Genomic DNA, 26778 nt, shown 5'->3' with positions numbered 1-26778 from the left:
TTTTATGTCGTTTGAGTCCACCCATCTATGTTACACTTCACGGTCTAACATTAATTTCTACCTAAAGAGGGCGAGGCGAGCCGGCGTCTGTGAAGCGATACGGGCGTTCCGCTCGGCGTTCTCCTTTCATCGTGGATCCGTCTCAGCGCAGTTGTCCTCCGATATAGTGCGGACATTATTATTTTCTACCTTCCCGATCTTCCCTCCCAGTATCGTTGACACGGCGAGTGTGTGATACGCGACGTAAACAATGGCTGATCAGCAAGAAAACAAGGACTTCAGTGAGGATGTAGCTGAGCAAAATTTCGAGAAGAACGGCGAGGCCGATAGCGGTGCCGGTGGCGGCGGCGGCGGCGGCGACGCCGTGGAGAATGGCCAGGATTCGCAGGAGGACAGGTAAGACTTTTTCCGTCTCCACTCACGAGATACTCGTCGATATCGTCGCGATCGAATCGATTTCGCGAGCATTCGTCCCGCGCCCCATCCCGGCGACGCGTCGGCTCGAATAAAGTTGCATTTTACGGTGGCGTTTTCCCGCGAAATCAGTCGGCGTCCCCCTTCGGCGGACTTCGCTTCCGACACGAGTCGAACAAAATGGCGAAGGCCGCTCCGGCGAAACGCAAATCCGTTCGCATCGGTCGTATACCGGGTGCCGGTTGCTTTCCCGCGCGATCACTCAGCATCTCACGGTCGCAACGCACGTACGAGTGCACATCTTTTTGTTTTCTAGCGCTTTGGAATAGGGGCGGAGTTTATCATCGAGTCGTAGCGTACGAGATGGGGTTCTTTTTTCGTGCTGCTCCGAGAGAAAAAAAAAAGAAAGATTTGTTCGCGTTGCGTGTACTCTCTGCTCTCTTTCTACACTACGATTTTTTACTCTTTTTTTTTTTCCTCGCCTCGAAACCGGCGTTTATATTTGTCTCTACTTTGGAGCGCAGAGAGTTCATGAGACGTAACGAATCTCTAATGTCACTTTGCAATTCTGTATTCCGTTATTGCATAGATACAATTACAATTTAGATATTTACATGCAGAGATAATAATTGTGAATTGTTAAACAATTTACTGTGTCGTATAATACAATGCACTCCCGGGAAATCCGTTTGAAATATTTTTATATTGTTGTAACAAGTTAAAAAAGAAAGTAAGGTAAATATAATTATGCTCATTTTACTATAATATAATTATAATTACACGTGTGCTACAATTATGAGGTATGTGTCTACCTGTTTCAAACTTTCTAACTTTTTTTTGTAAATTTCTTCTTTCTGTTTTCACTTAGCCGATTAACTTTCTTCTAGTTCTATTATTAATGGAGGGCAGTCACAATTTCATCATTGATAAAGTTTGTATGTATTTGTAGATCTACTTATATATATCCTGTAAGAATAACACATTTGTATTGTATTTTTTTTTTTTATAGAACTTAATTTTGAAATCCATGTTTGAGTCAGTTGCGAGTCATCTGTCCTTATTCACAGTACAGTTTACAGTCAAATTCAGATTAGTCAATTGCTCAAAACGATTGACAAAATGCGTCCAATGCTTGTCTGGGATCTCTGAATTGAACTGCGAAGCCTCGTGAATGAACTTCGGGGTCGGAATTATTGTGAGCGATCGAGCATCGAGTTCTCAAGTCCATCACGTTCCGTCACGACACGAAAGTGCCTGGGAGTCAAATCGAGTCTCGTGTTACTTGAGATCAAAATATGTGTTATAGCGACACATACTTGCCTGCTGGATAATTACAGAGTAGAGTAATTTCCGCTGATTCGAGTGTGAATATTTGGATTATTTGGGCAATGAGCAAATGCACAGAGACACTAGGGCCAATGCAAACATCTCCGATAGGCTCCGGAACGCCATTAACGCAGTTTCTGTGACTTGGTCTGCAGGTGGCAAACATCCCAGTGCGATTATGGCGGGCTGCTTGCAACTGGCTAACTGTGACCTGACCTGACAACAGATACCGGCGAGTGACTGGTACCCATGGTATTTATCATCAGCCCTAGATGATATACAAAAATGATATATTTATATCGATAAACATATATAAGTACATATTTAACACAAAAAAAGCCGGAAAAAAAGTTAAGGAAAAGATAGAAAAAAAAACAAAAAAAAGCAAAGTGTATACATATTGCAGCTTGTTATTTGAAATGCGAAAAAATATGAAGTGTATCTCAAGACTCGAGACAAGTCGTGTGTAATGTAAGCCTTCTTGATGAACGTGAATCTGTAAGATAAAAGATTTATATATGCATATAAAAGTGTCTGATGTAATGCACAATACTGTTGCTTAAAACGAAGTCAAATAATAAAAAAAAAAAAGAGTGAAAGATAAGAACAGAGCAAAATGTCACATACAGTGACCAATGTTAATCTGTTTTGTAATATGCAAATTAATTTTTAGCTTTCCAATATAGAGAGTTGCAGTCAATCTACCACATGCCATTAATTTGGGCCAATTAATAATCGGGATTTGTAACTTAGAGAAATTGTTTGTATTTTCTTTAGGGGCAGCCGTATGTCAACTGGAGTTGTAGCTTATTTGGATCTCATCGTTGTAACAGTACTTTTGCTCTCTTTGATGCGTTTTTTATTTTTATTATTACATTCTCACACACACATACACACACATACACATAATACATATATATGTATATGTACTTTTTTTCTAAAACTTTTCCTTTAATGTTTTTTACTTGATACTTGTTATATGGTGTTCAAATCGAGTTGCCTGTGTGATGCGCAAAACCGCCGTCTCTCCGTAACTTCAATTTCTACTGCGCTATCGCGTAGCAACTACGTATGTAACTTATGTAATATAACGTACATTTAACTTTTATCCAGAGTTCATTTGTTTTAGGGATATGGTATCTTGTAACTTTACCCCTTGCTGTCAGAATAACAATCTTGTTTAGTCTCTCACGCAAGGAACGTGTTTATTTTTCCAAATCTACATGTAAGACGATACCTTCTATGTAAGACCTACATTGTGTGTTGCTGCAATTGGAATTTCGATTTCTTGCAATCGAAGCGATATAATCATGCCTATATAAATGCCATCAAAATTTTTTGCAGTGCCCTTTTCCAGATAGCATCATGGATGGTCAATTGCACTCTGTTAAATTGTAGTACAACTTTGACTCAGGAGTAACATTAAATCACATAAATTCTTAGAAGCAATTAATTTTGTTAATATAATGTTTATAAAAATCTCTCTTGTTCTCCCTTTGGTAAAATAAATTAGTTCCATTGCTTTGCAGGTTGACCGGAAGTAATCAGGACTCTATGATTGATATAGGCATATTCGATTCTAATTCCACTTTTTCATTTATTTTATTATTGTGTGCCTACAAAAATTCAATTGAAATAATAGTAATGATAATACCGTAGCACCGTAATTGCGATTGGAAAGTTAGGGCGGTAAGCGCTGTTATCCTCCATTACATTTATTTAAAACTTTGGTTTTTGTTTATTTGTTTACAGAAAATTATTTGTCGGTGGCTTGAGCTGGGAAACTACTGACAGTGAGTATTCTTACTTTTTAAAAATTACCGACAAGTTTGCATCTTTGTCCGAAAATCGAGTAGATATTTTTTAATTCCAATTTTGCGCGTTTCAGAGGAATTAAGAGAACATTTTAGCACATATGGCGATATTGAGAGTATCAATGTCAAAACAGATCCCAACACAGGGAGATCGAGAGGCTTTGCCTTTATTGTTTTTGCCAAAGCCGAAGCTCTTGACAAAGTAATTTACAATTTTTTTTAGTCGGTAATCAATGAATAAAAAATTTTAAACGCTTTAAATTAATGTCGCACACGCGATAATTTAATAATCCTTTAATAATCCTTTTGCAGATCATGTCAGCCGGCGATCACGTCATCAACAACAAAAAAGTCGATCCCAAAAAAGCAAAAGCTAGACATGGAAAAATCTTTGTAGGCGGTCTGTCGACTGAATTGTCTGACGATGATATCAAGAACTTCTTTTCACAATTTGGAAATGTAAGTATCTTTTGTTCGCAAACATGTAGAAAAGTGCAAGCCGAAAACAAATATCGATTGTATCATGTCCTTTCAGATTGTCGAGGTGGAGATGCCATTCGATAAGACAAAGAACCAGAGGAAAGGTTTCTGCTTCATTACGTTTGAATCCGAACAGGTGGTCAATGAACTGCTCAAGACACCGAAACAAACTATTAATGGAAAAGCGGTGAGTTTTGTCAGTCCTTTTATCTAACAATAGGACTGTTATTAATTTTTAGTATTGCGATACAAGTTCACACAATTCAGAGGTCAAACGCGACTCTTTTCTCATCGGCTTTGTACTCTTATTGAACAGGTGGATGTAAAGAAAGCGACGCCCAAGATGGACGGTATGGGTGGAATGCGCGGTGGAATGATGGGCCGCGGTAGAGGCGCCCGTGGCGGCCGCGGACGCGGATTTGGCGGGCAAGGTGGCTGGGGACAAGGCTACGGCGGTGGCTACGGCGGAGGCTACGGTCAAGGTGGCTACGGAGGCGGCTATGGCGACGGTTACGGCGGATACGACTATTACGGCGGTGGATACGGTGGATATGGTTACGATTACAGTGGATATGGTGGTGATTATCTCCTTCTCCCTCCCTTTCTTGCTTTTTGTTCAATAGAGCAATATATAGTAAATCAAATTCGATACTTAAGTAACGTCGCAGGGTGAGGTACTCTCTGTCATAAAACGGTCAGTATCCTGTATCTTCGGAATTTTCATTTTTCTTCCTCGGACAAAAATCTCGCAGCGATTTTTTGTTTTACGATCGCGTGTTCATATTTTTTTTTTTTTTTTTTTTTTTGTACTTATACTGTATTCAAAATCTCGATGGTACGTGCGGATACTGATTCCATTGTACCATGTGTTTCATGAAACGCAGATGGCTATGGCTATGGCGGTGGTAATTACGAAGGTGGCTACGCGGGCGGGCGCGGTGGTGTACGCGGTAAAGGTACGCATTACAGCGTTCCTTGATATACTTTACTACCCATCATTTTGTATATATTTTGCTCTCTCTTTCTCTCTTTTTTTATATTTAGTTTGACGCTTTGCCACCGCTAGAAATGCATCCATCCTTATAACCCTTTGACGGGAACGACTTAACCCCGGCTTCCAGTCAAAATAGATGGAGCAAATGTATAACTTTGATACAAATTTCGATTAACTCTAGAGGTACTAAAGTACTCGGCAGGAAAGAAATTTTGTTTTCCATGCTTGTGTCATCTGCTTACGAGTTCATGTTGCTTGTTCGTCATTATAGAAGCGAAGGAAAAGGAAAAATGATTAGAATTCCAGAGAGATGCATATTCGAAAGGAAGGGTACGAATCCGCATAGTGTGCAGCTTACTACCTTAGCCTGTAGCCTCTTTGTTCTTACATTTATCATCTGTGTAGTATTTTTTCTTGTAGTAATTGGTTGATGTTCATAGCGTAGTGTATCTTTATCGAGATGTGTGTGCGTGTTACATCATACAAAATCGATTTGTGTTATCACACGTTTGCTGCTAGCCGATCAATTTACGCTATCTAGCAATTTTTCAATAACGAAGAACGCCAATTCTCATTAATTTTTTCCTATAAAATTATTATTTTATTAACATATATTGTCTTTCTTAATAAAGAGCAGCAGCCGAAAATTCTTACTGATTCCTGGCACAATTGGATAATTTATGAAGCCGGCAGCGAACGCGTTAATTTGTGTATTTAGTACTAATTGTAATTATATGTTTACAGTTTAGATGATCTAACGATGAAATATCGATATTGTTTCAGGCGGTTCCGGTTATGGCGGCAAGCAAAGAGGAGGCGGTGGTCGCCAAAATCAGAGGCACCAGCCGTACTAACGAAAATCATTCGCGATCGCAGTGCAATTCGCGTCGTAATCGCTGGTGAGTTGCCGCGCTCTTCTTAGAACTCTCGTTCTCAACGTTATCTTAAAAAATCAGAGCGGCAATCTCTCAACATTTATTTGTGAATATATCAATATTAATATCTATTATTTCTATTTTTGTGAGAAAGCACGAATTAATTTAATGTTTTAGAACTTTTTGTTAATGTGATTTTGTGTATACTGTCTGCGCACGATATATATGTTTTGTAATATTATTTGTAAGTTTTACAAATACATAATCTACTTTTTTCACAGGTACTCTTCCTCACTACTACCGATCTCTTCATTCGTCCAATCATCATTCCATTAAGCCGCGTCCCCCCTAGCAAGAATTTCGACAATTTTTCGACAATGTGAACAATTGCTGCTACAAAATCAATCACCGAGAATGGAGAACAGCAGTAGAGATTTCATTTTGTATTTAACTCCAATTTATTCCGTGTCTATATGCTTTCCTTTCTGCCGTTTGCAGTGTGCGAGCTTGTGTCGTTTTCCTCCTTTTTAATAGTGCGTTCACGGTAGAAAAGCAAGCATATAAAACCGCCAACAGAGTTCTGAATGTAATGCCGAACAAAACATTGAGTATTCAACAGTATACAATCTTGCAAGAAATAATGTTGCCGTATGATAAAATAGATAAAACGGAATAAAAATAGTTGTATAAAATAAAATGTAAGCACGGCGATACGTGCCTCAAAAAAAAAAAAAAAAAAAAGGTGCATTTTTGTTCAGAAATAACGCATCCAAAATTGTTTCCACTCGTTTACTGATCCTATACATAAGTTAGATTGAAAGTTTTAGTGACTTTTTAGTTAAAATTCGAAATTATTGAGCTAATCCTGCACAGGTGCGAGAGATAGACGCGCGCGGATTGGCCGTTCGATAAGAAACATTATTTCCCCAAGAAAATCTCTAGGGACTTTAGAATTTTGTCGTCAGCTGACCAATCTGATGCGGGCATACAAAGCGTAACATAGCGCGACATGAAAGTTGGCAGCTTTGTTCCCGGCGAAGGCAAGCCGAGTAGCGCGAAGCGGAACGCGGACGACGCGGAGCAAACGGAGTATAAAGTGTAACATATACGATCGTTTCTGGATGGTGTGAATAATGATCGCCAGCTCGAGCGAGTGAACAACGTCGACGTGATCGCGGAATTATCGTCGACGCGCGTCCAACGAGAGACGGCTGCTCTGGCGCAACTGTGATATGCCAATAATTAGCTGTTCGCGACCCCGCGAGTGTACGTCCCGCGGTCCTCGAGGCAACCGACGCTACGCAACAAGCAACGCACTCTCGTCGCCGAGACGCAGTCACTGAAGGTACGCAACGCGCACGGTCTCGAAGGCCTCCCTCGAGGCGCCGCGGTCGTGCCTGCCTCTTTCACGAGGTCAGCCCGTGTCGATCCTATGCGTGCAACGGGGAGAGGACAGGTGTTCTCGCCTCGAAGCAAACGGCGTCGTCGTCCTCTCGAAACCGCGCCAATTAGATGACGGTTATTTCCCGCCATATTTTTCAAAGCTCCCTCCAATGTGGACGCTTGTGCTTTCGGTAGTAGCTTTTATCTCAAGAAAAAACGATTAACAATATTCCTTTTGAAATGTATTTCGATGTAAATTGTATCTGAATTAAGGTCTAACAGTCGGTGGTGGGAAAGATTGTTATAGGTTCGGTATCAAGGTTTATTTTGTTCCACACAAATTTTATCTTTATTTGTCCAGAAGACAAATAAGGATAAACAAGATTTGATCAGAAGCAAATAAAGATAAACAAGATTTGTCCAAAAGACAAATAAAGATAAACAAAATGGAAACTGCAAAGAGAGTTGACTTACTTTGGTCTATAAATCACAAGTTATTATTGAAAAATGTGTATTGTACATCTTTCTATTTATTCCTTCCTATTCATGGTTAATTTGTAAAGATCATTTATGCCTTATTTTCTGTACTATCATAGGAGATATTATCTATCACACATATTCTCTAATAGTATTCGTAAGTTTTGCAATAAATGCAAATTTCAATAAATTATATCGGTTAAACGAACGAAGGTAAAGAAACAAAATCTGTTTTGTTTTACTGAACAAATATGCAGCTTAATATGTTAAATAATTAAATCTTGATGTCGTACTTGTGATATAATTATGCTGTCAAATATAAAACAAAATTTATGTAAGTGTTTACAATATATTCTTTATTATTAATTTCTAGATATCTGAAGATACACCATATCAAAATGAGTACAGGTATGGAAAATGGGGCTGGCAACAGCAAGTCCAAGCAGAAAACTATTGAAGGCATTTACCAAAAGAAATCACAGCTGGAACATATCTTGCTGCGTCCGGATACTTATATTGGATCTGTGGAACCAGTAACAGAAATGATGTGGGTCTTTGATAAGGAGAAAGAGATGATGGTTCAGAGGGATATAAGATATGTTCCTGGATTGTATAAAATTTTTGATGAAATTCTGGTAAATGCTGCTGATAACAAACAACGCGATCCTAAAATGGATATGATCAAAATTGATATTGATTCGTAAGTTATAAAAAAATTTTTGTAGAATTTTTTAAAAATTATCTTTAATATAGTTATTAAATACGTATACTGTTATAGTGAGAACAATACTATTTCTGTGTGGAACAACGGGAAGGGCATTCCTGTAGTAATACACAAAGAAGAAAAAATGTATGTACCCACCATGATTTTCGGTCACCTTCTGACATCATCTAATTACGATGACGAAGAGGAAAAAGTGACTGGTGGCAGAAATGGTTACGGTGCCAAGCTGTGTAATATTTTTAGTCATCGTTTTACCGTTGAGACCGCGACGAAGGAATATAAGAAATCTTTAAAGCAAGTGAGTACAATTTATTGATACATATCAATCTATCTATTGGATAATAATATATTATATATAGTTGTGTTATAATCCTTATTTCCTTATAGACATGGGGTAATAATATGGATAAAGCTAGTGAGCCTAGAATTAAGGAATATCATGGAGAAGATTTTACTAAAGTCACATTTTCGCCGGACTTGACGAAATTCAAGATGCAATCTCTAGATGCGGATATCGTATCTCTAATGTCTCGAAGAGCGTATGATGTAGCTGCCTCCTCGAGGGGTGTCAAGGTTTATCTGAACGGAAGTCGTGTTCCGGTGAAGAATTTTAAGGAATACACTGATTTTTACATTAAGGGGAAAGAAGACGATGTTGGCAACCCTTTAAAAATTGTATACGAACATTGCGGTCCGCGTTGGGAAGTAGCCATCACACTGTCCGACAAAGGATTCCAGCAAATGTCGTTTGTAAATAGTATCGCGACAACGAAGGTGAGACAGCCGCACGTGGTAATTTCTTGTAAAGCGCAAAATCTCTGACCATTTAAAATCGCTGAATTTCAATAGGGTGGCAGACACGTCGATCACGTGACAGAGCTGATAGTCAAACAATTGATCGAAACGTTGAAGAAGAAAAATAAAGCCGGCGTGGCCATTAAGCCGTTTCAAATCAAGAATCACCTGTGGATATTTGTCAACTGTCTCATCAATAATCCCACGTTCGACTCGCAGACCAAGGAGAATATGACTCTGCAGCCAAAGAGCTTCGGTTCCAAGTGCACACTTAGCGATAAATTTGTCGCCTCTGTAAGCAAATTTATATCGAGTATTTAGCATTCCATATACATGCACATGTACACTTGACGAACGCATTTGTAGATCACGAAAATCGGTATCGTGGAGGCAGTATTGTCCTGGGCGAAGTTCAAAGCCGACAGTCAGCTGGAGAAGTTGGGTCCAAAGTCGAAGCAAAGGAAACTTCATGGTATACCCAAATTGGAAGATGCCAATGACGCAGGAACCGTAAGGTCACTCGAGTGCACACTCATATTAACTGAGGGAGACTCAGCCAAAACGATGGCCGTGTCGGGTATCGCTTCCATAGGCAGAGATAAGTACGGCATATTTCCATTAAGAGGTAAGCTTCGGCTTTATTGCAAAAAATTGCAATTTTTAATTTTAGTGCTATAATAATATCAATCGATACAATAATAATAAACTTGCAGGTAAAATGTTGAACGTGAGAGAAGCTACCCACAAGCAAATCCTGGAGAACGCCGAAATCAATAACCTGATAAAAATCCTTGGTCTTCAGTACAAAAAGAAGTATGAGAGTCGAGACGATCTGAAGACATTACGCTATGGAAAGATGATGATCATGACCGATCAAGATCAGGTTAAATCTCTCATACAGACAACTGATATATCATGTACATATTTATCTGAAATATTTACGATAAAATTTGCATTTCTTCAGGACGGTTCGCATATCAAAGGTCTCTTGATCAATTTTATCCATCACAACTGGCCGTCGTTGTTGAAGCTGAACTTCGTTGAAGAATTCATTACGCCTATCGTTAAGGCCAGCAAAGGCAATCAAGTTCTGTCTTTCTTCTCACTGCCGGAATTCGAAATGTGGAAGAAGGAAACTGATAACTTTCACACGTATAAGATCAAATACTACAAAGGTGTTTACTCAAAATTCTTTAACCTCTGTCCTTTCGTTATTAATTAAAATATATAAAACTCGCCTCTAATAAAATGGTTTTCTTTTCGGATGTACACAGGTTTGGGTACTTCCACCGCCAAAGAGGCGAAGGAGTACTTCGAGAATATGGCCAGGCACAGAATACGCTTCCGATATGACGGCGAGCAAGACGATCAGAACATCATCATGGCGTTCAGCAAGAAATGTGTCGACCAACGTAAAGATTGGTTGATGAATCACATGACCGAGACGAAGAGGCGAAAGGAAATCGGACTGGGCGAGCGTTATCTCTACGAGAAGGATACGCGCACCGTTTCTTTCTCAGATTTTATCAACGTCGAACTGGTGCTGTACAGCAACTACGACAACGTAAGATCCATCCCGAACATGATGGATGGCTTCAAACCGGGCCAGAGGAAAGTCCTGTTCACCTGCTTGAAACGTAACGACAAACGCGAAGTGAAAGTCGCGCAATTGGCGGGATCGGTCGCCGAGCACTCGGCTTACCATCACGGCGAGACGTCCCTGATGGCGACCATAATCAATCTCGCGCAGAATTACGTGGGCAGCAATAACATCAATCTGCTTCAGCCGATCGGTCAGTTCGGTACAAGGCTAACCGGAGGCAAGGACGCCGCCAGTCCGAGATATATTTTCACGATGCTCAGGTATTTGTTACATTAAAATATTATAATGAATAAAACAGTTTTTTACTATTTATAAAAGTTATAAATGATTAACTATTAAACGTGCAACCACTTGGACATTTGTCTTATATATTTTTCTTCTCCCTTTAGCCCATTGGCAAGGTACATATTCCACAAACACGATGACGCTCTATTGAAACACGAGTACGATGATAATCAGAAGATCGAGCCTGTCTTTTACACACCTGTTATTCCTATGGTGTTGGTGAACGGCGCTGATGGTATTGGCACCGGATGGATGACAAAGATCCCGAACTACAATCCTCGAGAAATTATCGAGAATCTGCAAAGGATGATGGACGGCGCAGATCCGAAACCCATGGTAATATCAATGTTTAATTATCTAGAAGATTAAAGCTACAATTTTGCAGATGCTGTATACTTAGTAAATCCTGAATCACACAAAGCATCAAAATACATTGCTGTTCGTAAAAATTGGAACACCAAGTTATAAGGCTTGGTGTACCGATATTTTTACAGCAGTATCTATAATTTTTTTTAAATTACGTCACGTAATCTTAATTTATTTACCCTTAGATACCGTATTACAAAAATTTCAAAGGCACCGTGGAGAGCGTCGGGGACTTTCGTTATGTTACAAGCGGAGAGGTATCGATAATTGGACCCGACAAGATCGAGATCACTGAACTTCCTATCGGGACGTGGACGCAGACTTATAAGGAAGCAGTGCTGGAGCCCATGTTACACGGAACCGATAAAACTCCAGCAGTTATCACGTGAGTAATTGATCAATTAATCATGATTGATTAATGGTAGAATTAATTTGTGGGAACTTTGTTTCTTCGTTTCTTTTTCGTTCTATCACATTTGTTCCGTCGTAGTGATTACAAGGAGTACAACACAGATACGGCGGTACACTTCATAGTAATATTGAATCGCGATAAATTGGTAGAGCTGGAAAGAGACGGTCTCCATAAAGTGTTCAAACTTCAGTCAACGATGACAATAACGTCAATGGTAAGATACTAACAGTTGTAAATGTAACTGATCGCCAGTGTAACGGAAATTTGTCAACGACATCTTTTTGTGCAGTGCGCGTTCGACGAAAATCAATGTCTGAACAAATACGACAGCGTGATGCAAATACTGAAAGGATTTTACAAAGTACGACTGGAAATGTATCACAAGAGGAAGGATTATCTGGAAGGAATTTTGCAAGCGGAGGCGGCGAAACTGTCGAATCAGGCGCGCTTCATCCTCGAGAAGTGCGACGGCACTCTGGTGATTGAGAACAAGAAGAAGAAGGACATGATAGCGGAAATGGTCAGACGCAATTACGATTCGGATCCTGTGATGGCTTGGAAATTGACGCAAAATAGAGAACAAGTGTTGGTGAGTGGATTTTTGCTTAAGAATTCTTTTTGTGCAAAGGAATCATAGTTATTTACTGGAATTTATTTATTCTGCTATGCCAGGAGGATCAAGTAAGTTAATATAAGAAGAAACTGTATGTAAAACTTCCAATGACGTCGTGACTCGAGGGTTTTTAGCGAACACAACCATTTTCTAATGGATAAATCCTTCTGACGTAAACCCTTTACTATTTAACAAAAATCAACAATGAACTTTTACTTAAATATAAAGATTGGATTATGGTTGTCTTTGTAAAAAGCCTTTCTATCGCGTCAACGGGTGTGTCTAGTTTTACGATTCTAATTCTCATTTGTTCGTGAACAAATAGGAAGAAGTAATTGATGAAAATAACGAGGACATTCCAACCACAACCTTGATAGATAAAGAGAATTACGACTACCTTCTTGGAATGACGATGTGGAGTCTAACGAAGGAGAAGAAGGATGAGTTGTTGCGGCAACGGGACGAAAAGGTAGCGGAATATAAGAGACTGCAATCCCGAACGCCGATTTCTTTATGGAAAGAAGATCTGGATAATTTGTTGAGTGAGCTAAATAAGGTAAATGATTTATTTTCTTCTATCTATAGACATCACTCGGCTTTGTTGCTATCTACAGGCATCACACGCTATTTTCTCCCTTGAAAGAAAAGTAATTTCATTTGTGATGCAATTTTTTTTACAGTTGGAAGAAAAGGAACGGAAGGAAGACAACAAATCGAAACAGACCATTAAGAAGCCGCCCTCGAAGTGGTATTCGAAGGTGGATCAAACTCGTCGTATAGTTCCCATTATCGACGTTGAGATGAAGAAGAAGATCGAAAAAGCGGATATCGTGTCGAAGGACAAAAAAGACGGCATAAAGAAATCGAGGGTAAGTTATTATGCGTTATTTGATCTATTTGTGTGTGTTTCTCTTACATTCGCATATTGTAAATTTTTACATTAAAACAGGTAAAGAAGGAGAAGGACGCCTCCCTGGAAAAAGATGAATTCGATATATTGGTTGATACTAATGCCAAATCGCTCGACGATAGGCTTGGAACCTCTCCCGACAAGATAGAAAAGAAGGCAACAGCGAAGAAAGGTCGGTACATCTTGGTTCGTTGCTTGTATATTTAACAGCATATTTTAACGATAAACACTTTTGTAAGCAGGTTTGAAGCAAACAACGTTGCCGTTTAAGGCGATCAAAAAAGGAGCGAAGAAGAAGGAGGATTCGAGCGGCGACAGTGACGACATTGATTTTGACAGCATTTCGCCGCTTCCGGAACGATCTGCTCCGCCACGAGCTGCTCGTAAATCCGCAGGTATCCACTGATTTTCTTTTCTGCAGATTATTAAAATAGTATAATGAAATTTATTTAGAAACAAATTGTTTCCTTTTCTAAATAACTTTCAAATATATTTGAACAAGAAAATATAATGATGCTTTTACTGAATTTGTATATAATGCCATGGATATAATGGATAAACATTTTTTTAAATCTTGCAAATTATATGATAGCAGTATCACGAAAGAAATGAGGAAAATTATATATATTTTAAAAATTGTGCAAATTTTAATTCGCCTTGTGTTTTCTGAACGTAGTTTATGGTATTAGTCTTCGATATCTTGTTTGTGCTATTTATTAAATCTATTTTGAATAACAGGCAAGAAGAATTACAACTTCAGCAGCGAGGAATCGAGTGATGACAGTCCTGACATACTTAATCCCATTTCCGATTGTGAAATGTACGTAGAATCGTTGTATTACAGTGAGTCAATTTCAAACCGCTTTTCATTGCATACTTACTTCTTTACAGAATCGAGAAGAAAGAAACCATTCAAGTACTAAGTGATTCCGACGACAACTTTAAACCGAGCAAGAAACCGCCTCAATCGACACGTAAGCGCGTATAATGTATTTAACTTACACATACATAAGTGTTGTAGAATGTATTAAATATTTTTTTTATCTCTGCAGCGACTTCAGAAGAACTTTTTGACTCGTTAGTCGGCAATTCTTCTTCAGAAAAACCACAGAAGTTTGCAATATCCTCGTCCGGGGAAGATTCGCCTTCGAAGTTCACGCCGCCTAAAAAGGGTAATTGACGTTTGTTTAATCGTAGGATTAAGTAAAAACTATACTATAAGCATCGTCCGTCTCTTACAGCACCAGCTAAGAAGAAAGCTGAGAACGGCGGCAAAGGAATGAAGAGGCAAAAGAAAAAACAGAAATCATCCGAGGAGTCCGACACAGACGACATACTTTCCGCTAAACAAAATCCTGTAAGCACAATAATGGGTCGATATATATTGTCTGCGAGAATTTTTCGCTGATTTATTCTCTTTTTTTGTAGACGAAGAAGAAAAAGAAGAAAATTTCAGATTCTGAAGACGACGACGTGATAGACGATTCGCCACCGTTGCCACCGCGGAAGATCGGCGGTCGCGCACGGAAGCCAATATCCTATGCGTTAAAGTCAGACGACGATGATTCTGATTGAACTTGATCGTGTCACTCTTTGAAAAATGTAAGAGACAATGCGTTGAACATAAATTTTCAAAGGTTTCATCCTCACCGAAGTAAGTCGTGATGTTAGTAATAATTTTACGTGGGGTGCTTCGTACAAGGATCTGCCAAACGTTGGGAATGTGTTCCTCGAATAATTTTGAGAGCGGAAAACCATTTGGAGCAAATCTATATTCGTATGATTCTTTCTGTTTTCAGTGATACTCGAGAGCTTACTCGAGCGACACATTCTGTAACTCTAGCGTGTTCTGCTTGGAACGTTCCGCTACAACCTTGTACATAAGTTGTCTCGAAAACACATAGCATTGTAAGCGAATGGAATTTTGCGAAGGTAAACACGTCGTGAACGGCGTTGCTGGATGCGTCGGGTGTGCTTAAAATACTCGCATAAATCTCGCGATGAGTCTTTAAAGAAATTTTTATCATAAAAGTTTTATTACTTACGTTTTAATATTAATATTATTTTTCATGTTTAGATGGTTCGAAAAAAATGTGGCACGCTCGTATCTTGCGAAAAGAGCATCCGACGTCGTTTACGTTAGATAGATTAATTAGCACCGCGCAATATGAGGGAGCACTTCTTCGAATCTCAGATTGTTGCACAAATCCTCATGCGTCTTATTGTATTACACTCTCCTTACCGCCGAAATCTCATTTTGTACGACTTGTCCTCGGTAAAACTTGAAAAAAAAAAGAAGCAGAAAAGAGAAAGAACATATACAGATCACGGAAAGCAAAATGTTTTTAAAAAAATGGCAGAAAAATATGAAATATACACAATTTTTAAATATATTTTTACATACGTCACAATATGGATTTTTTGTTAAATTGTCTAAGACTAAATTACACAGCGGTAAATGTCTATTATACATATATACATAGAACGGATCTTATGACTATTATGCGGCGCTCAAATATCGGTTAAGCGAGACTGTCGGACGTTTTACTTTAGCTTTATACTGACCACACGTAGAATAAAGTAATGGTTTACTTCGTGCTCATTGTGTTTCATCGTAGGTAAAATAAAGAAATTTGTAGAATTTTTCAAAATGCTGAGCGAGAGCCGTACGGTTCTCAGTATAATCGGAACTGAGGCAGTCACAATCGAAACTACAGTCAGCAAAAGGAGGTGGAGGCTAAATACGAATCAAAAGCTAATTAGTTTCCCCGACGACTCCTCTTCTCTTCTTTCTTCTATAATTTTTTTTCTATTTTTATCTATTTCTCATGTTAACCCACGCGCGGAACTGAGGAAACTAATTAATTTTGAAGCATATTGGTGTTCATTTTATTCAACCTCTGACTGCATATATAACTAACTCTGTGTATGCGTATTTGTTCATTCGTAGAATAAGAATAAAGAGAATTATTGTAATTGCAATTAGCGCGGCGATCTTACGCTCGCTATTGAGAGCATCTCGATACAAAGCCGGTTATATAAAATTACCGAAACCGATCCTCGGTCAAGCGCGCGCCGTTTTCGCAGCCTAATCAATACTTCGTATCTTCAGCAATTTTCATTTTTATATAATTCATATACTGAAATACGTACGTATATGTATAAATAAAATGTTCTATCTTTTTAGACACACGGTAATTCATTGTTTAATATTGTTTACCAGAAAAAAAAGAAGAAAAAAATAACAATAAAGAAACGAAACAAAAAGCAGCGGCGGAGGTAATACACATCGTAAGATGCGTGTTTTATAATTAATCAATAAGTTTACTAATTTTAAATTATACACAAATACGTAAATTTATTGCTATAACGTTTCATACACCATCCTCGACGCAATTCCTATTTTGGTTGTTTTTTTTTTTTTTCATGTTTCATTATAGGGAAGATCGTGACTATGCCGACACGCGCAGAGATAATTGAAAAGAAGTGTTTCGATTGTGATACTTGACAGTATATAAATTTGGTGACAGATTTTAATCAATAGGGAGATACTTTTTTCTTACTATTTGTGCTCAGTGGAAAAAAAACTCGTTTGTAGATAAAAAGTTCTTTTTCTCTCATTTGCTCTTTTGCATTTGCGCGCGGTAACGTTGTCAATTGTGTTCCCGGGAGGATGATTCGATAGATATGTACAAATGTAAAATCCTTGTCGCAAAGAGTGCACGAACATTACTCTATTGTGCTCTCGTATAAGTTCTCGGTTTTTTTTTTTTTTTTATCGCCACGATATAAAGGTTTCGGTATGGCAAGTGCTCGTTGAATCATACCTTCGGACAATTCTTTTGAGGCCGGTTGCAACAAATTTTGAAAGACTAGCTTTACTCGACTTGAAATATTCATCGAAACGATACAGAGGAAATATGCAAATAACAATTTTTTCCATTTATTTACTTAATAATACTTGCGTCCCACTCTTCCGCAGATCAGCAAAACAGATTTCGAAAAAATCCACATCAGTCATCATATCAGCTATGTCAAATTACATATCATTTCTGGAAATTACATACCGTTTTGGAATTAACCCCGTGGGAGGATCGTCAATGGACACGAGATGATCGACATCGCACTTTGCAAAAATAAATATTTAAAAAAAAAAAAAGAAGAAAAAAGAAAAATGCACCTGCGATTGCATGTCTTCTTACGAGAAGTAGGATGCGGGATGCGGGAGTAGTTGGCGTTTTTTTTTTTTCTTCAAAATTGAAGCGACGGATCTAAGTAGTAGACTCTTTTCAGACTTGTAATGTATTCTCCTCTCTCACCACACTTTTGCCAATCACATTGATGGTATTGAGTCGTCATCAATACCCGGTGCCCACGTTGTACCAACAACTGACGCAACACTTTTTAACAACACATGCACTCGTTCACTCAGTCACTCATATTCTCTCGTTCTTAACACATGCTCTCCATTTCTTCTTTTTCGCTCGCTCGCTCTCTCTCTCTCTTTCGCTCTCTTTTACTCCCAGAAGCTGCGGCTCGTCGACGGACGCGACTATAATACAAAGCAAGGGCACTTGATAAAATAACTTAGTCTTCTATTTCATAATTATCTATATATAACGTACATATATAAAACAAATTACGAGTAAAGAAATAATTATTGGGTCGGTATAGCGTTTTTCACGGCTCTCTCACCTTAAAAATTTGCCTTTTCTGTCTTCCTCATCTTTTCTTTTTTTTTTATCTCATTGTAGCCCAATTAATGAATGAATGCGTCTAGCCGTTTGCGCAAAACTTGCTCTATACACACATTTGGATTCGCTCTCTCTCTCTCGCTCCTTCTCGCCCTCTCTCTTTCTCTGGAGAAAAAGGGGGAGAAACGAAAGGAGAGGAGAGAGAGAGAGAAGAGAAGGAAGAGTGAAGGAGGAAAAACGTAAACGCGCGGCCTGGTTTTTTACAACAAATCTCGGGGTTTTAAATTATACACGCGTGAGAACGGGTTTCTTTTTTACAAATGATTGTGATGGTTGGTGGACTACAATCCTAATGTTTTCTTTTTTTTTTTTTTCTTTTCACTTTGGGAGCACATCGCGACTTTCTCTCTCTCTCTTTCTTTCTATCTCTCTCTCGTTATGCGACTCTCACTTCGCTCTCTATCGGACTATTGTTCCGGAAATTACACTCTCGTCTCAGAATAGGAACAACCAACCAAATCTCCTTCGTGTATACGTGTCGTGTACGTGTTTCTCGTGTGTGGACGTGGATGCGCGTGTATGTTAATCGTTATTAGTGATGATACAGGTAATAATGTTAATATTCGAATAAAGTAACATGATGCGCGGGCCGAGCATTCATGGAATGCCGGGTACCGGCGCCGGAGGTCATGCGAGGATAGAGCCACCACAGTTGTCTTCCCACTGTCAATGCTTGTCGTCCTTTTTACACCATATATATATATTATGTCAGATTTTATTAGTTTTTATATATATATTTATATATATAGTATAAATATATACACTCACACTAATTTTAACAATCCTCTAGCGTTCGTTCACGCACACTAAACGCCAGGAGAGAGGAACGTCGTCTCCGTGAAAGCGATTGCTCCAATTGCTTTTCTCGATTTCTTTCTACTTTTTTTTCCTCCTATTCTTCGTTGCTTTCTTTATCTCAGGGAGTTGATTTTGCTTCCACCGAAAAAAATCTCGTAAGGTTTATTTCGTTTTACCTGTGTTCTCTCTCTCTTTCTCTCTCTCTCTCTCTCTCTCTTTTACTTTCTCTCACACACATGCTCTATTTCCCCCCCTTCCCCTTAATCTAGGCGTCACTTGTAACTCATAATGACTTATCACATGTTTATCTTCTCGCTCGCACGCTCGTTCGTTCTCTCTCGCTCTCTCGTTTCTTTTAAACGCTATTATCAAGTCAGCGCACTGTTTGATACAAGGAACGATAATACAATTGAATATTTACGAACACAACATTGTTTCTTGTCATGCTGAATAATGTGGCGTGGCTTGTAGAAAGACGCAAGCTTCTGGACTTGCGGGTGACCAGTCTCGCATCTCTCTTGCAATGTCCTATGTAGTCGATCCTGTAAGTATAGTTGTGACGGTGTGGTGATGGCGGTGGTGGTTGGTGGTAATAATTGTGATAGTGGTGGTGGTGGGTGGTGACGGTGATAGTATCCGGTTTTAGTATTTACAATTGGTTATAGCAATCGCGTTATTTCCCTAAGATGAAATGGTGTGCACAGTCCGAGCGCTCAAGATTTGGCATGTATTGGTATCGTGGATTTCGTCCTTAGTCCTTCCTCTCCACTACGAACTGCTCGACGCGTTCATACCACTAAACATACCACCGATGTTGAACGAGCTTTGCTGCTGCTGCTGAATCTGTTGTTGTTGCTGCTGTTGCTGGCTGTTCGCTTGGCGGCCATGTTTTGGCACTGGGGGTTGCAGGTATTCGTGTCTAGCTAGTGTCAGTACGTCTATGCGCTCCTCTTTCCTATACGCTAGGCAACTTCTTATGAAACTCTGTGACAAGAAAATTTTCAACATTGTAAAGCGGTTGCCGATGTAATTTTTATATGTAAATAAAAACACCGCACTGTGGCAACAATTACCTTTGCTTCGTTGCTAACAGTTGGTTTATTCGCGAACTGAACTTCCGTGGCTTTCAGTATCGTGTTTTCTTCTAAAATGGTAGCCTGCGATTGATTATGACCGAAAGGCTGTGAAAATAATAAAATATATATTTTTATTATACTCGCCAATGATAAGCAAAACTTTGTAAATGCAATATTGCGATAAATACCTTTTTACCGTATAGGCATTGGTAAAATATAACTCCTACGCTCCACACATCGACCTTGGACGATATTTTAGGAGGATTTTTGCCAATAACAAAACACTCAGGAGGTAGATACCTGCAGCGGATTGATAATTTCCAATAAAAATCAACAATAATAAATGTGACAGAATAATTTGAGAGATAACAGGTGTAAAAACACGTACCAATAAGTACCCGCTCCTTGAGACGTCAGATCCATTCCGTGATCTGGATTGTAATTCTCCTCATCCATAACTTTACTTAAACCGAAGTCTGTGATTTTAATTTCGCCACAGACATTACCTTCGGTTAATAGAATGTTACCTGCAAACAAAATTACACGCTTGCTTACTCCAAAAATAATCTTTCTTATCGCAAAATTCTTCGAAAATTATATCCTCTTGATAAAGAATTTAGATTTGTAAGAAATTTACCTGGTTTTAAATCGTAATGTATGACTGGGGGTTTTATTTCATTGAGGTACTTTAATGCCGATACGACTTGCATAACAATAGATCTCGCTTCTCTCTCGGGTATAGTCTTATGCTGCAAAGAAAACAGAGATACAGTTTGAGATACAGTTTGAAAATAATAAAAACATTTTTGCAGCTATCGCTGAAGCAGAAGACTTGCGTAGAATAATTAGATAGTTACCTGCTTAAGGTAAAAATCTAAATCATGGCCATCACAATATTCCAGTACGGTACAAAAGGAATTGGCATCAATTTCAAATACATCGTACAATTTTACGACTCTGGGATGATCCAATGCTTTGTGTATATTATATTCTCGCAACGCATGCCTGCAACAGAAAGAAATAGGTAAAAATATTTTCTTTCTTTATTAAGAAACAAATATCGTTATTAAAGTACTTTTAGATTAATCAGTCATTTCAATAAACAAGTTAATGTGTTTTTAAGAAACAATTGTAAAGTTTGGTAAAACTCACTTTATATAATTAGCCTTTTTATCTTCTTTCCAGTCTTTATTTAATTGATGCACCTTGCAAGCTACGTACCGTTGCTCCTTTAAGTCAAATGCCTATACGAAAATACGAGAGATACATAAGTTGTGAGAAATTAAATATTCTCATACTGGAGTTATACAAATTAACACAGTTAATAAAACAAATAAATGAAAACGTTTTGTCACCTTATGCACTTCGCTGAAACCGCCTTTGCCTAATAACATTAGTAAGAGGTAACGTTCATTCAAAACAGGATGGGAGTTGAATCTCGATTGGTCCTCGTTGTGAATACGCTTCAGCTCTCTGATGTGAAGGTTCCGCTCCCTCTCGAGCTTCTCCATTTCTAGTTGCAGATCCGCGTCTTCCTTCTTCAACGCGCTTTGCCTTAACTGTGAATACACACGTAATTGCGAGGTTTGAGAATTGTCGACAAGTCGGGTATTTTAAGGAATCGCAAATTATCGTGATACCTTGAGTATTTCGTCAGCTTCATAATACTCCTGCCATGTATACGACCCAGGCACTGCATCTGGCTTCAAAAACGTCGCTTCGGTGCCATTATGCAGGGATGGTTGCGGTTGACTACGTTTCCTGCCTGTCTCGCTGTTCGACGGCCTCTTCTTGAGCAGCAGCTTCTTCTGCTTGTCAATCTCCTCCCGTTCGGTCGCGATCTCCTCTTGCCGCCGCGCAAGCTCGTGAAATGCGTAACCGTCGGTCCAGTTCTCCTGAAAGGTCGCGCCTACCCTCTGCGTTACGAACTGGCCCAACCTCAGTCTATTTTGCATACACTTCTGCCTAGCCTCCTTTTTTTCTATGTTTGATTTTTCTTTTAATAACTTCTTTACAACGTCTATACACTTATTTATATGTGATTTGTGCTGCTCAATCACTTTCTGTTGATTAGCCATTTGATGCCTAAGTTCGTCCGTTGTCTGTAACAGAGATTCAAAGAACAGATGTTCTTTTAGTTGGATTTGGATTAATTTATCATCGTGTTATTAAGATGCATGAGACATGATTTTTGTACACAATAGTCTTTATGTCATATATTTTATATAATTCAATACAAAGATGAAAATTTAATATATAATCACAAATACACTTACCCTATTTAATTCATCAATTTTATTGTTACGTAATTCTAAATCCGAAGAGGCTTGATTTTCGAACTCCTGTATCCTCTGGCAAGTAAGTTCTGTCTGGAATGCAATTTATATGATTGTACGATAAATTGTAAATGTTACCGTAACGTCTGATACATTTGTCAGTTCATAATTGCTCGTAAATATCGGATACCTTGCACGTGAAAAGAGAATAATATGTGAATAAATATAACAAATTGTCAACAATTTGTCAGCAAAATTACACGGATACCAGCGTCCATATTTGGCGAAGATAACCATGTGTGTTCAATTACATAACATGATCATTTCTACGTTACACTACGACATATGACTTTCTCTTTATTATTGAAAATAAACTAGACAACAAAACTCAGGCAACGTGAACAAATGCTGATGAAACTGAGGATCACACAGGCAGGAAGAAAAACACCAAAAATGTACGCATATGTAAACGTCAATAATTATAAACCCCAACAAAATTGATTTCACTTTGAAACAGTCAAACGATATCGGATTCATTAGAACTCAAATGCGATGTTCAACAAATCCCAACAAATAAATGCCAAAGTGCATATGTCAAAGTAACAAAATATGTTTTTAATGCTTTTTTATACTCGAACGACCAAACTTTCCATTTTCAAAAGCACTTTATTCTCAAGACAAATATCTCACAGCAAAGAATGGCACTACAAGGTAGCCTGTATTTACTGTACAATAACAAATGTATACAGAGCTACAGTCTGGCCAAAAAATTAGCTGATTCTACTGCAAACATTTGACAAGAAATGCCCATCACAAAGTCACAAATGCAGGCATACAAAGAATCCTGATCTATCTACAAAGTATTTTTTTTAGGTAAGCAAAAGCACTTTAGAAAAAATATATGAAAGATTTGAGATAGAAAGAATTAATCTTTACAACAGTAATCATATTTCTGTTATTACTGTATAATGTTCTTAGCAGTTTATACAAAAATTAACCAAAAGCAAATCTTCGTAAACCATTTATAAAAGTTTTTAGTTAGACAACTATTATCAGTACACTTTAGAATGCTCATTAAGAATGATAGCAATAGTAGGTTTGCTATTATTCACTTAGCATACAATAGCAAAATTATTATATTTAAAAATAATATTAATAATGAAAAAACTTTTAGAAATGTTTAAGCTTACACATCTTTACAAACTGCTGATTGTTGTGATAGAAATACTGAAGAGTGATATAGACAAACTATGGGTCGTTTCTTATAAAATGCTTGCAGGTATTACCGAATTTTGCTTACATTTGGGGTGTTAGTCTTCGCTTGCCTGACCTGGCTTGTCCTATTGAGGTTGGTAGGCCTTACCTGCACCTGCTTGCTGACCATCGAGCCCGCAGGTTGTGTCGAGGCTGGTGGTGGAGGTTGAGGATGAGGTGGAGGATGAGGTCTTGGTGGCTGCATCAACGATGAGAATTCCGCCACTGAAGAATTAGGTGTTGTTACTTGTGGTAGTAACTGTTGAGGCGATGGCGGATACTGCAGACAGAAAAATATATATAAAACAGGAGAATCAAAGATGTATTGATATATAGATTTAAAAAAATATATTTTCAACATCTTTATATTGTTTGTTTTGAATTTTACCATAGGATAACCCTGTTGAGGAGAAGGACTCTTAGCTCCACCATGTCGAATAGGACTGTTGCCCAGATGATGCTTTGGAAAATACTCATTGATCTTCTTATTATCAAGGGCAGCAATTGATCTAGCGCCTTTACTTGCCACAGAACCACCTGGAACACCCCCACTTCCGTCGTCAGCCTTACGTTTTCTCTTTCTTTCAGAAGTAATCCTTGGTATCTTTTCCGGAGTGTTTGCATCCACCTCCTTATCACTATGCGATGAGCCTATGTAATATGGTTCCATTATCAGTATCACAATAATGAATCAATATGTATTTATTTAAGAATATTTAACAGTAGTTTTGACAGTAGTTTTCCAAATGCACATAACTTTATCCTTGAGGCAAGTTGATTGCTCAAAGGACCAGAATGTGCGAAGAATTTACTTCCTAATATTTCCAAGATAAGATTTATACATTGTCTTTAGAAGAAAGATTCTGACTTACCAGTGCTCATGTTCGAGTCTTGACTATGAACTGCCTGACCAGAGTTTACGGTTGTTTGGGGTGCCATCTGAATTTGTGACCCAGCAGACATCTGAAAGCAGATGACAAATGGCGTGAATTATATTAGAAACAAGTCACAACAGGAACTGTTGAAAAAAAAAAAACAATGCAACGAACCAAATAGTGACAAATTACAGTCACGACGAGCGTTTGAACGACTCAACCGTTATTGGGAATATAGCACGTCGCCGCCACATAGTAAAGACGAGTCGTACGATGAGAGCGAACGGTAATGAGTTCGACCACGATCGAATAATAATGACAACGATGAAAATGAGCACGAGAACGATGAAAATACGAGGCAACACGAGATGAAAGACTCAATGATGCCTCTCGACGGTATAAGAGAGGTTACGCTACACGAACGGTGAAACCGGGCGTACAATGCTACGGTGCCTTAAGAGAATTTACGTGTTGTTAAAAAGACACGATTTACACTCTACGGGGGAATAAACCTGGAAGGATAGAGAAAGACTTGCGGAGAGGAGAAAGGGGAGGAACGAGGGGCGCCGGGCGGCATGGAGGGGAAAAAAGAGGATGGAAACGATAAGTGCAAGGAAGATGACAGATTGTAAGCGCATAAAGAGCAAGAGAGATAGCGAGAGTTTGTGAGACAGAGAGAAACGAGCGCGCATGGAGAGAAGAGAGAAAGAGTGAACGATAGAGAGAGATTGACACCTTCCAGGACGACCTATGGTGGAATCCCATAGTAATCGTACACTGGGCCGATTGGCGGTGTGTCAACCGCAAGTAGAATTTTGCACAGTCGTGCCGCGAACGGTAGTGACGACGTGCAATGGAAATGTCCGATATACGTTTAGAGTTAGAGGAATCACGACAAAATGGAGGACCTTAGAGCGGCGTGCAGGGGGGAGGGAGGGAGGAGCGGAAGGGCGACGGAGATTCTAAGGGGCAACGAGCATGCCAGGAGGGGAGGGGGAGAGCACGAGCGGCGAGGGAAGGAAAGTTTAGGTTTAGGTTTGGGTTAGGTTAGGTTAAGTTACGTTAGGGGTTGGGTTAGATTAAGTTAGGGTGGTACGGTCGCGGGGTAGGAAGCAAGAACTTGACGGCGCACGATCGGAGAAATGCACAGGGGATCGGGAAAACACGGACGCGTATCGCGAGGGGGCAGTTTTACTCGCTACGACGTTGCGTTTCTGAAACTCGCACGGCTCATGGGAGTCAGAGCCTTAGTTGGTTAACTGGCTCTTGTATTTTCGTGCGCGGCGTCCGCGGCCGCGGCTACCGACGATGACATAGGGGAGAGCATTGAGCGGCAGGGGGGCCCGCGCGCGCGCTGCGCCTTCGATTAACAGCATCGATAAAGTGAGAGAAGAGAGCGACGACACGCTACGTCATTCCAGCCGGTCGCGGCGCGTGAGTGTGACGTCGTCGAGCGGCCGTTGCGCGTCCCGCGTAGCGATAAATTACGCACCTACGCGTATCTCCCTTTCCCCCTTGCCCTCTTCTCTCAATTTTTCTCGCCTTGTTGCTATGAACAACGCGCCGCGTCGACTAAACTCACATCCGTCCACCGAATTAACGTGCATATGCTGTTGCTGCCGCAAGCAAATCGCACATGTGAGAGTAGGGTATATTCAAGCAAACTTACATAGTGCATAAGAAAATAGATTAGTTCATAAGATGCATAAGAAAATTGATTGGTCCATATGCTTATGCGCTATTTAAGTTTGTTTGGATATACTCTTAGCTTTTATTGTCATTTGTAAGAGATCGAAGAGTTGCGATCGTAAAAAGTGAGCGCAGAAAGTTATTAAACGGTTCGATGTAATTAGATATTACCGTATAGCAATTGTATCTTCTTCGTTCATAAAGTTATAAGAGTTCCCGACAACTTTAGAAAGATTTCTGTATTTTGAATATTGCGCCATCACCAATATGCACTGAAGTTATGCAAGGGCGGCGGCACGAACAAGGCTTCCTCTCTCCTTTCACGAATTGCCCAAAAGTTCCAGCCTGATTGTAATTCGATTACGTTACGTACTTCTTATCGCACGCCCGCCAACATTGCCGCGTGATCCACTTAAATTGATGACGCTTTTATTTTTGTCGTGGCACTATTCCGAGATTATTTTATTTTATTTATATCACGGTGCGCAGACATTGAAGGGAAAGAAGGCGCACATGAGAATTGCGAAGAACAAACCTCGCGTAGGGAAGTAAATCGCGATAATCGCTTACTTAACTCATCATGGT

The 26778-nt window shown here is 39.2% G+C and overlaps 3 protein-coding genes and 1 long non-coding RNA gene across 13 annotated transcripts in view; 3 read left to right on the top strand and 1 right to left on the bottom strand.

Annotated features, from left to right (window-relative positions):
* Positions 1–80: 80 nt before the first annotated feature.
* Positions 81–6585, top strand: LOC105677047 (RNA-binding protein squid). 3 transcript variants are annotated; one of them, XM_012375376.2, is made up of 9 exons: positions 81–396; positions 3493–3533; positions 3629–3756; positions 3867–4013; positions 4090–4221; positions 4351–4612; positions 4919–4990; positions 5812–5927; positions 6185–6585. In XM_012375376.2, the coding sequence occupies exons 1-8, from the start codon at positions 251–253 to the stop codon at positions 5880–5882; spliced, it is 999 nt and encodes a 332-aa protein (XP_012230799.1). In that variant the 5' UTR covers positions 81–250; the 3' UTR covers positions 5883–5927; positions 6185–6585. The 3 variants fall into 3 exon arrangements, with proteins under 3 accessions (XP_012230799.1, XP_067213240.1, XP_012230800.1); XM_067357139.1 differs by lacking the exon at positions 4919–4990 and having other exon boundaries at positions 4351–4579; XM_012375377.2 differs by lacking the exon at positions 4919–4990 and having other exon boundaries at positions 83–396.
* Positions 1103–1719, top strand: LOC137000494 (uncharacterized). The gene is made up of 2 exons (XR_010890728.1): positions 1103–1349; positions 1424–1719. It is a non-coding gene; the product is annotated as an uncharacterized lncRNA (long non-coding RNA).
* Positions 6586–6916: 331 nt separating the features above from the next.
* Positions 6917–16669, top strand: LOC105677045 (DNA topoisomerase 2). The gene is made up of 22 exons (XM_012375375.2): positions 6917–7248; positions 8137–8463; positions 8542–8785; positions 8875–9261; positions 9337–9576; positions 9649–9907; positions 9996–10165; positions 10247–10457; positions 10557–11145; positions 11275–11506; positions 11722–11921; positions 12027–12162; positions 12238–12537; positions 12887–13117; positions 13242–13430; positions 13511–13643; positions 13714–13866; positions 14210–14291; positions 14363–14445; positions 14524–14643; positions 14713–14828; positions 14900–16669. Exons 2-22 carry the CDS (start codon positions 8162–8164, stop codon positions 15044–15046), a joined length of 4524 nt encoding a protein of 1507 aa, XP_012230798.1. The 5' UTR covers positions 6917–7248; positions 8137–8161; the 3' UTR covers positions 15047–16669.
* Tlk (Tousled-like kinase) overlaps positions 15839–26778 on the bottom strand; it is a 43541-nt gene continuing 32601 nt past the window's right edge. For 6 of the 8 annotated variants that reach the window (XM_012375285.2, XM_067357134.1, XM_012375286.2 and 3 more), the window contains 13 exons: positions 24502–24592; positions 24018–24280; positions 23676–23909; positions 22376–22468; positions 21740–22201; positions 21455–21658; positions 21252–21343; positions 20957–21104; positions 20737–20848; positions 20488–20626; positions 20288–20399; positions 20097–20204; positions 15839–20007 (listed from right to left, as the gene is read on the bottom strand). In XM_012375285.2, the coding sequence (XP_012230708.1) occupies positions 19792–20007; positions 20097–20204; positions 20288–20399; positions 20488–20626; positions 20737–20848; positions 20957–21104; positions 21252–21343; positions 21455–21658; positions 21740–22201; positions 22376–22468; positions 23676–23909; positions 24018–24280; positions 24502–24592 (2274 nt within the window). In that variant the 3' untranslated portion in view covers positions 15839–19791. Of the gene's footprint in view, positions 20008–20096; positions 20205–20287; positions 20400–20487; positions 20627–20736; positions 20849–20956; positions 21105–21251; positions 21344–21454; positions 21659–21739; positions 22202–22375; positions 22469–23675; positions 23910–24017; positions 24281–24501; positions 24593–24678; positions 26122–26778 lie in introns of those variants that run through there. The other 2 variants (XM_012375290.2, XM_012375287.2) reach the window with 2 other exon arrangements.

This window comes from Linepithema humile, chromosome 6, assembly GCF_040581485.1.
Source record: "Linepithema humile isolate Giens D197 chromosome 6, Lhum_UNIL_v1.0, whole genome shotgun sequence".
In the NCBI taxonomy this organism is placed as follows: Eukaryota; Metazoa; Arthropoda; class Insecta; order Hymenoptera; family Formicidae; genus Linepithema; species Linepithema humile.
This window is presented reverse-complemented; position numbering and strand designations above follow the sequence as displayed.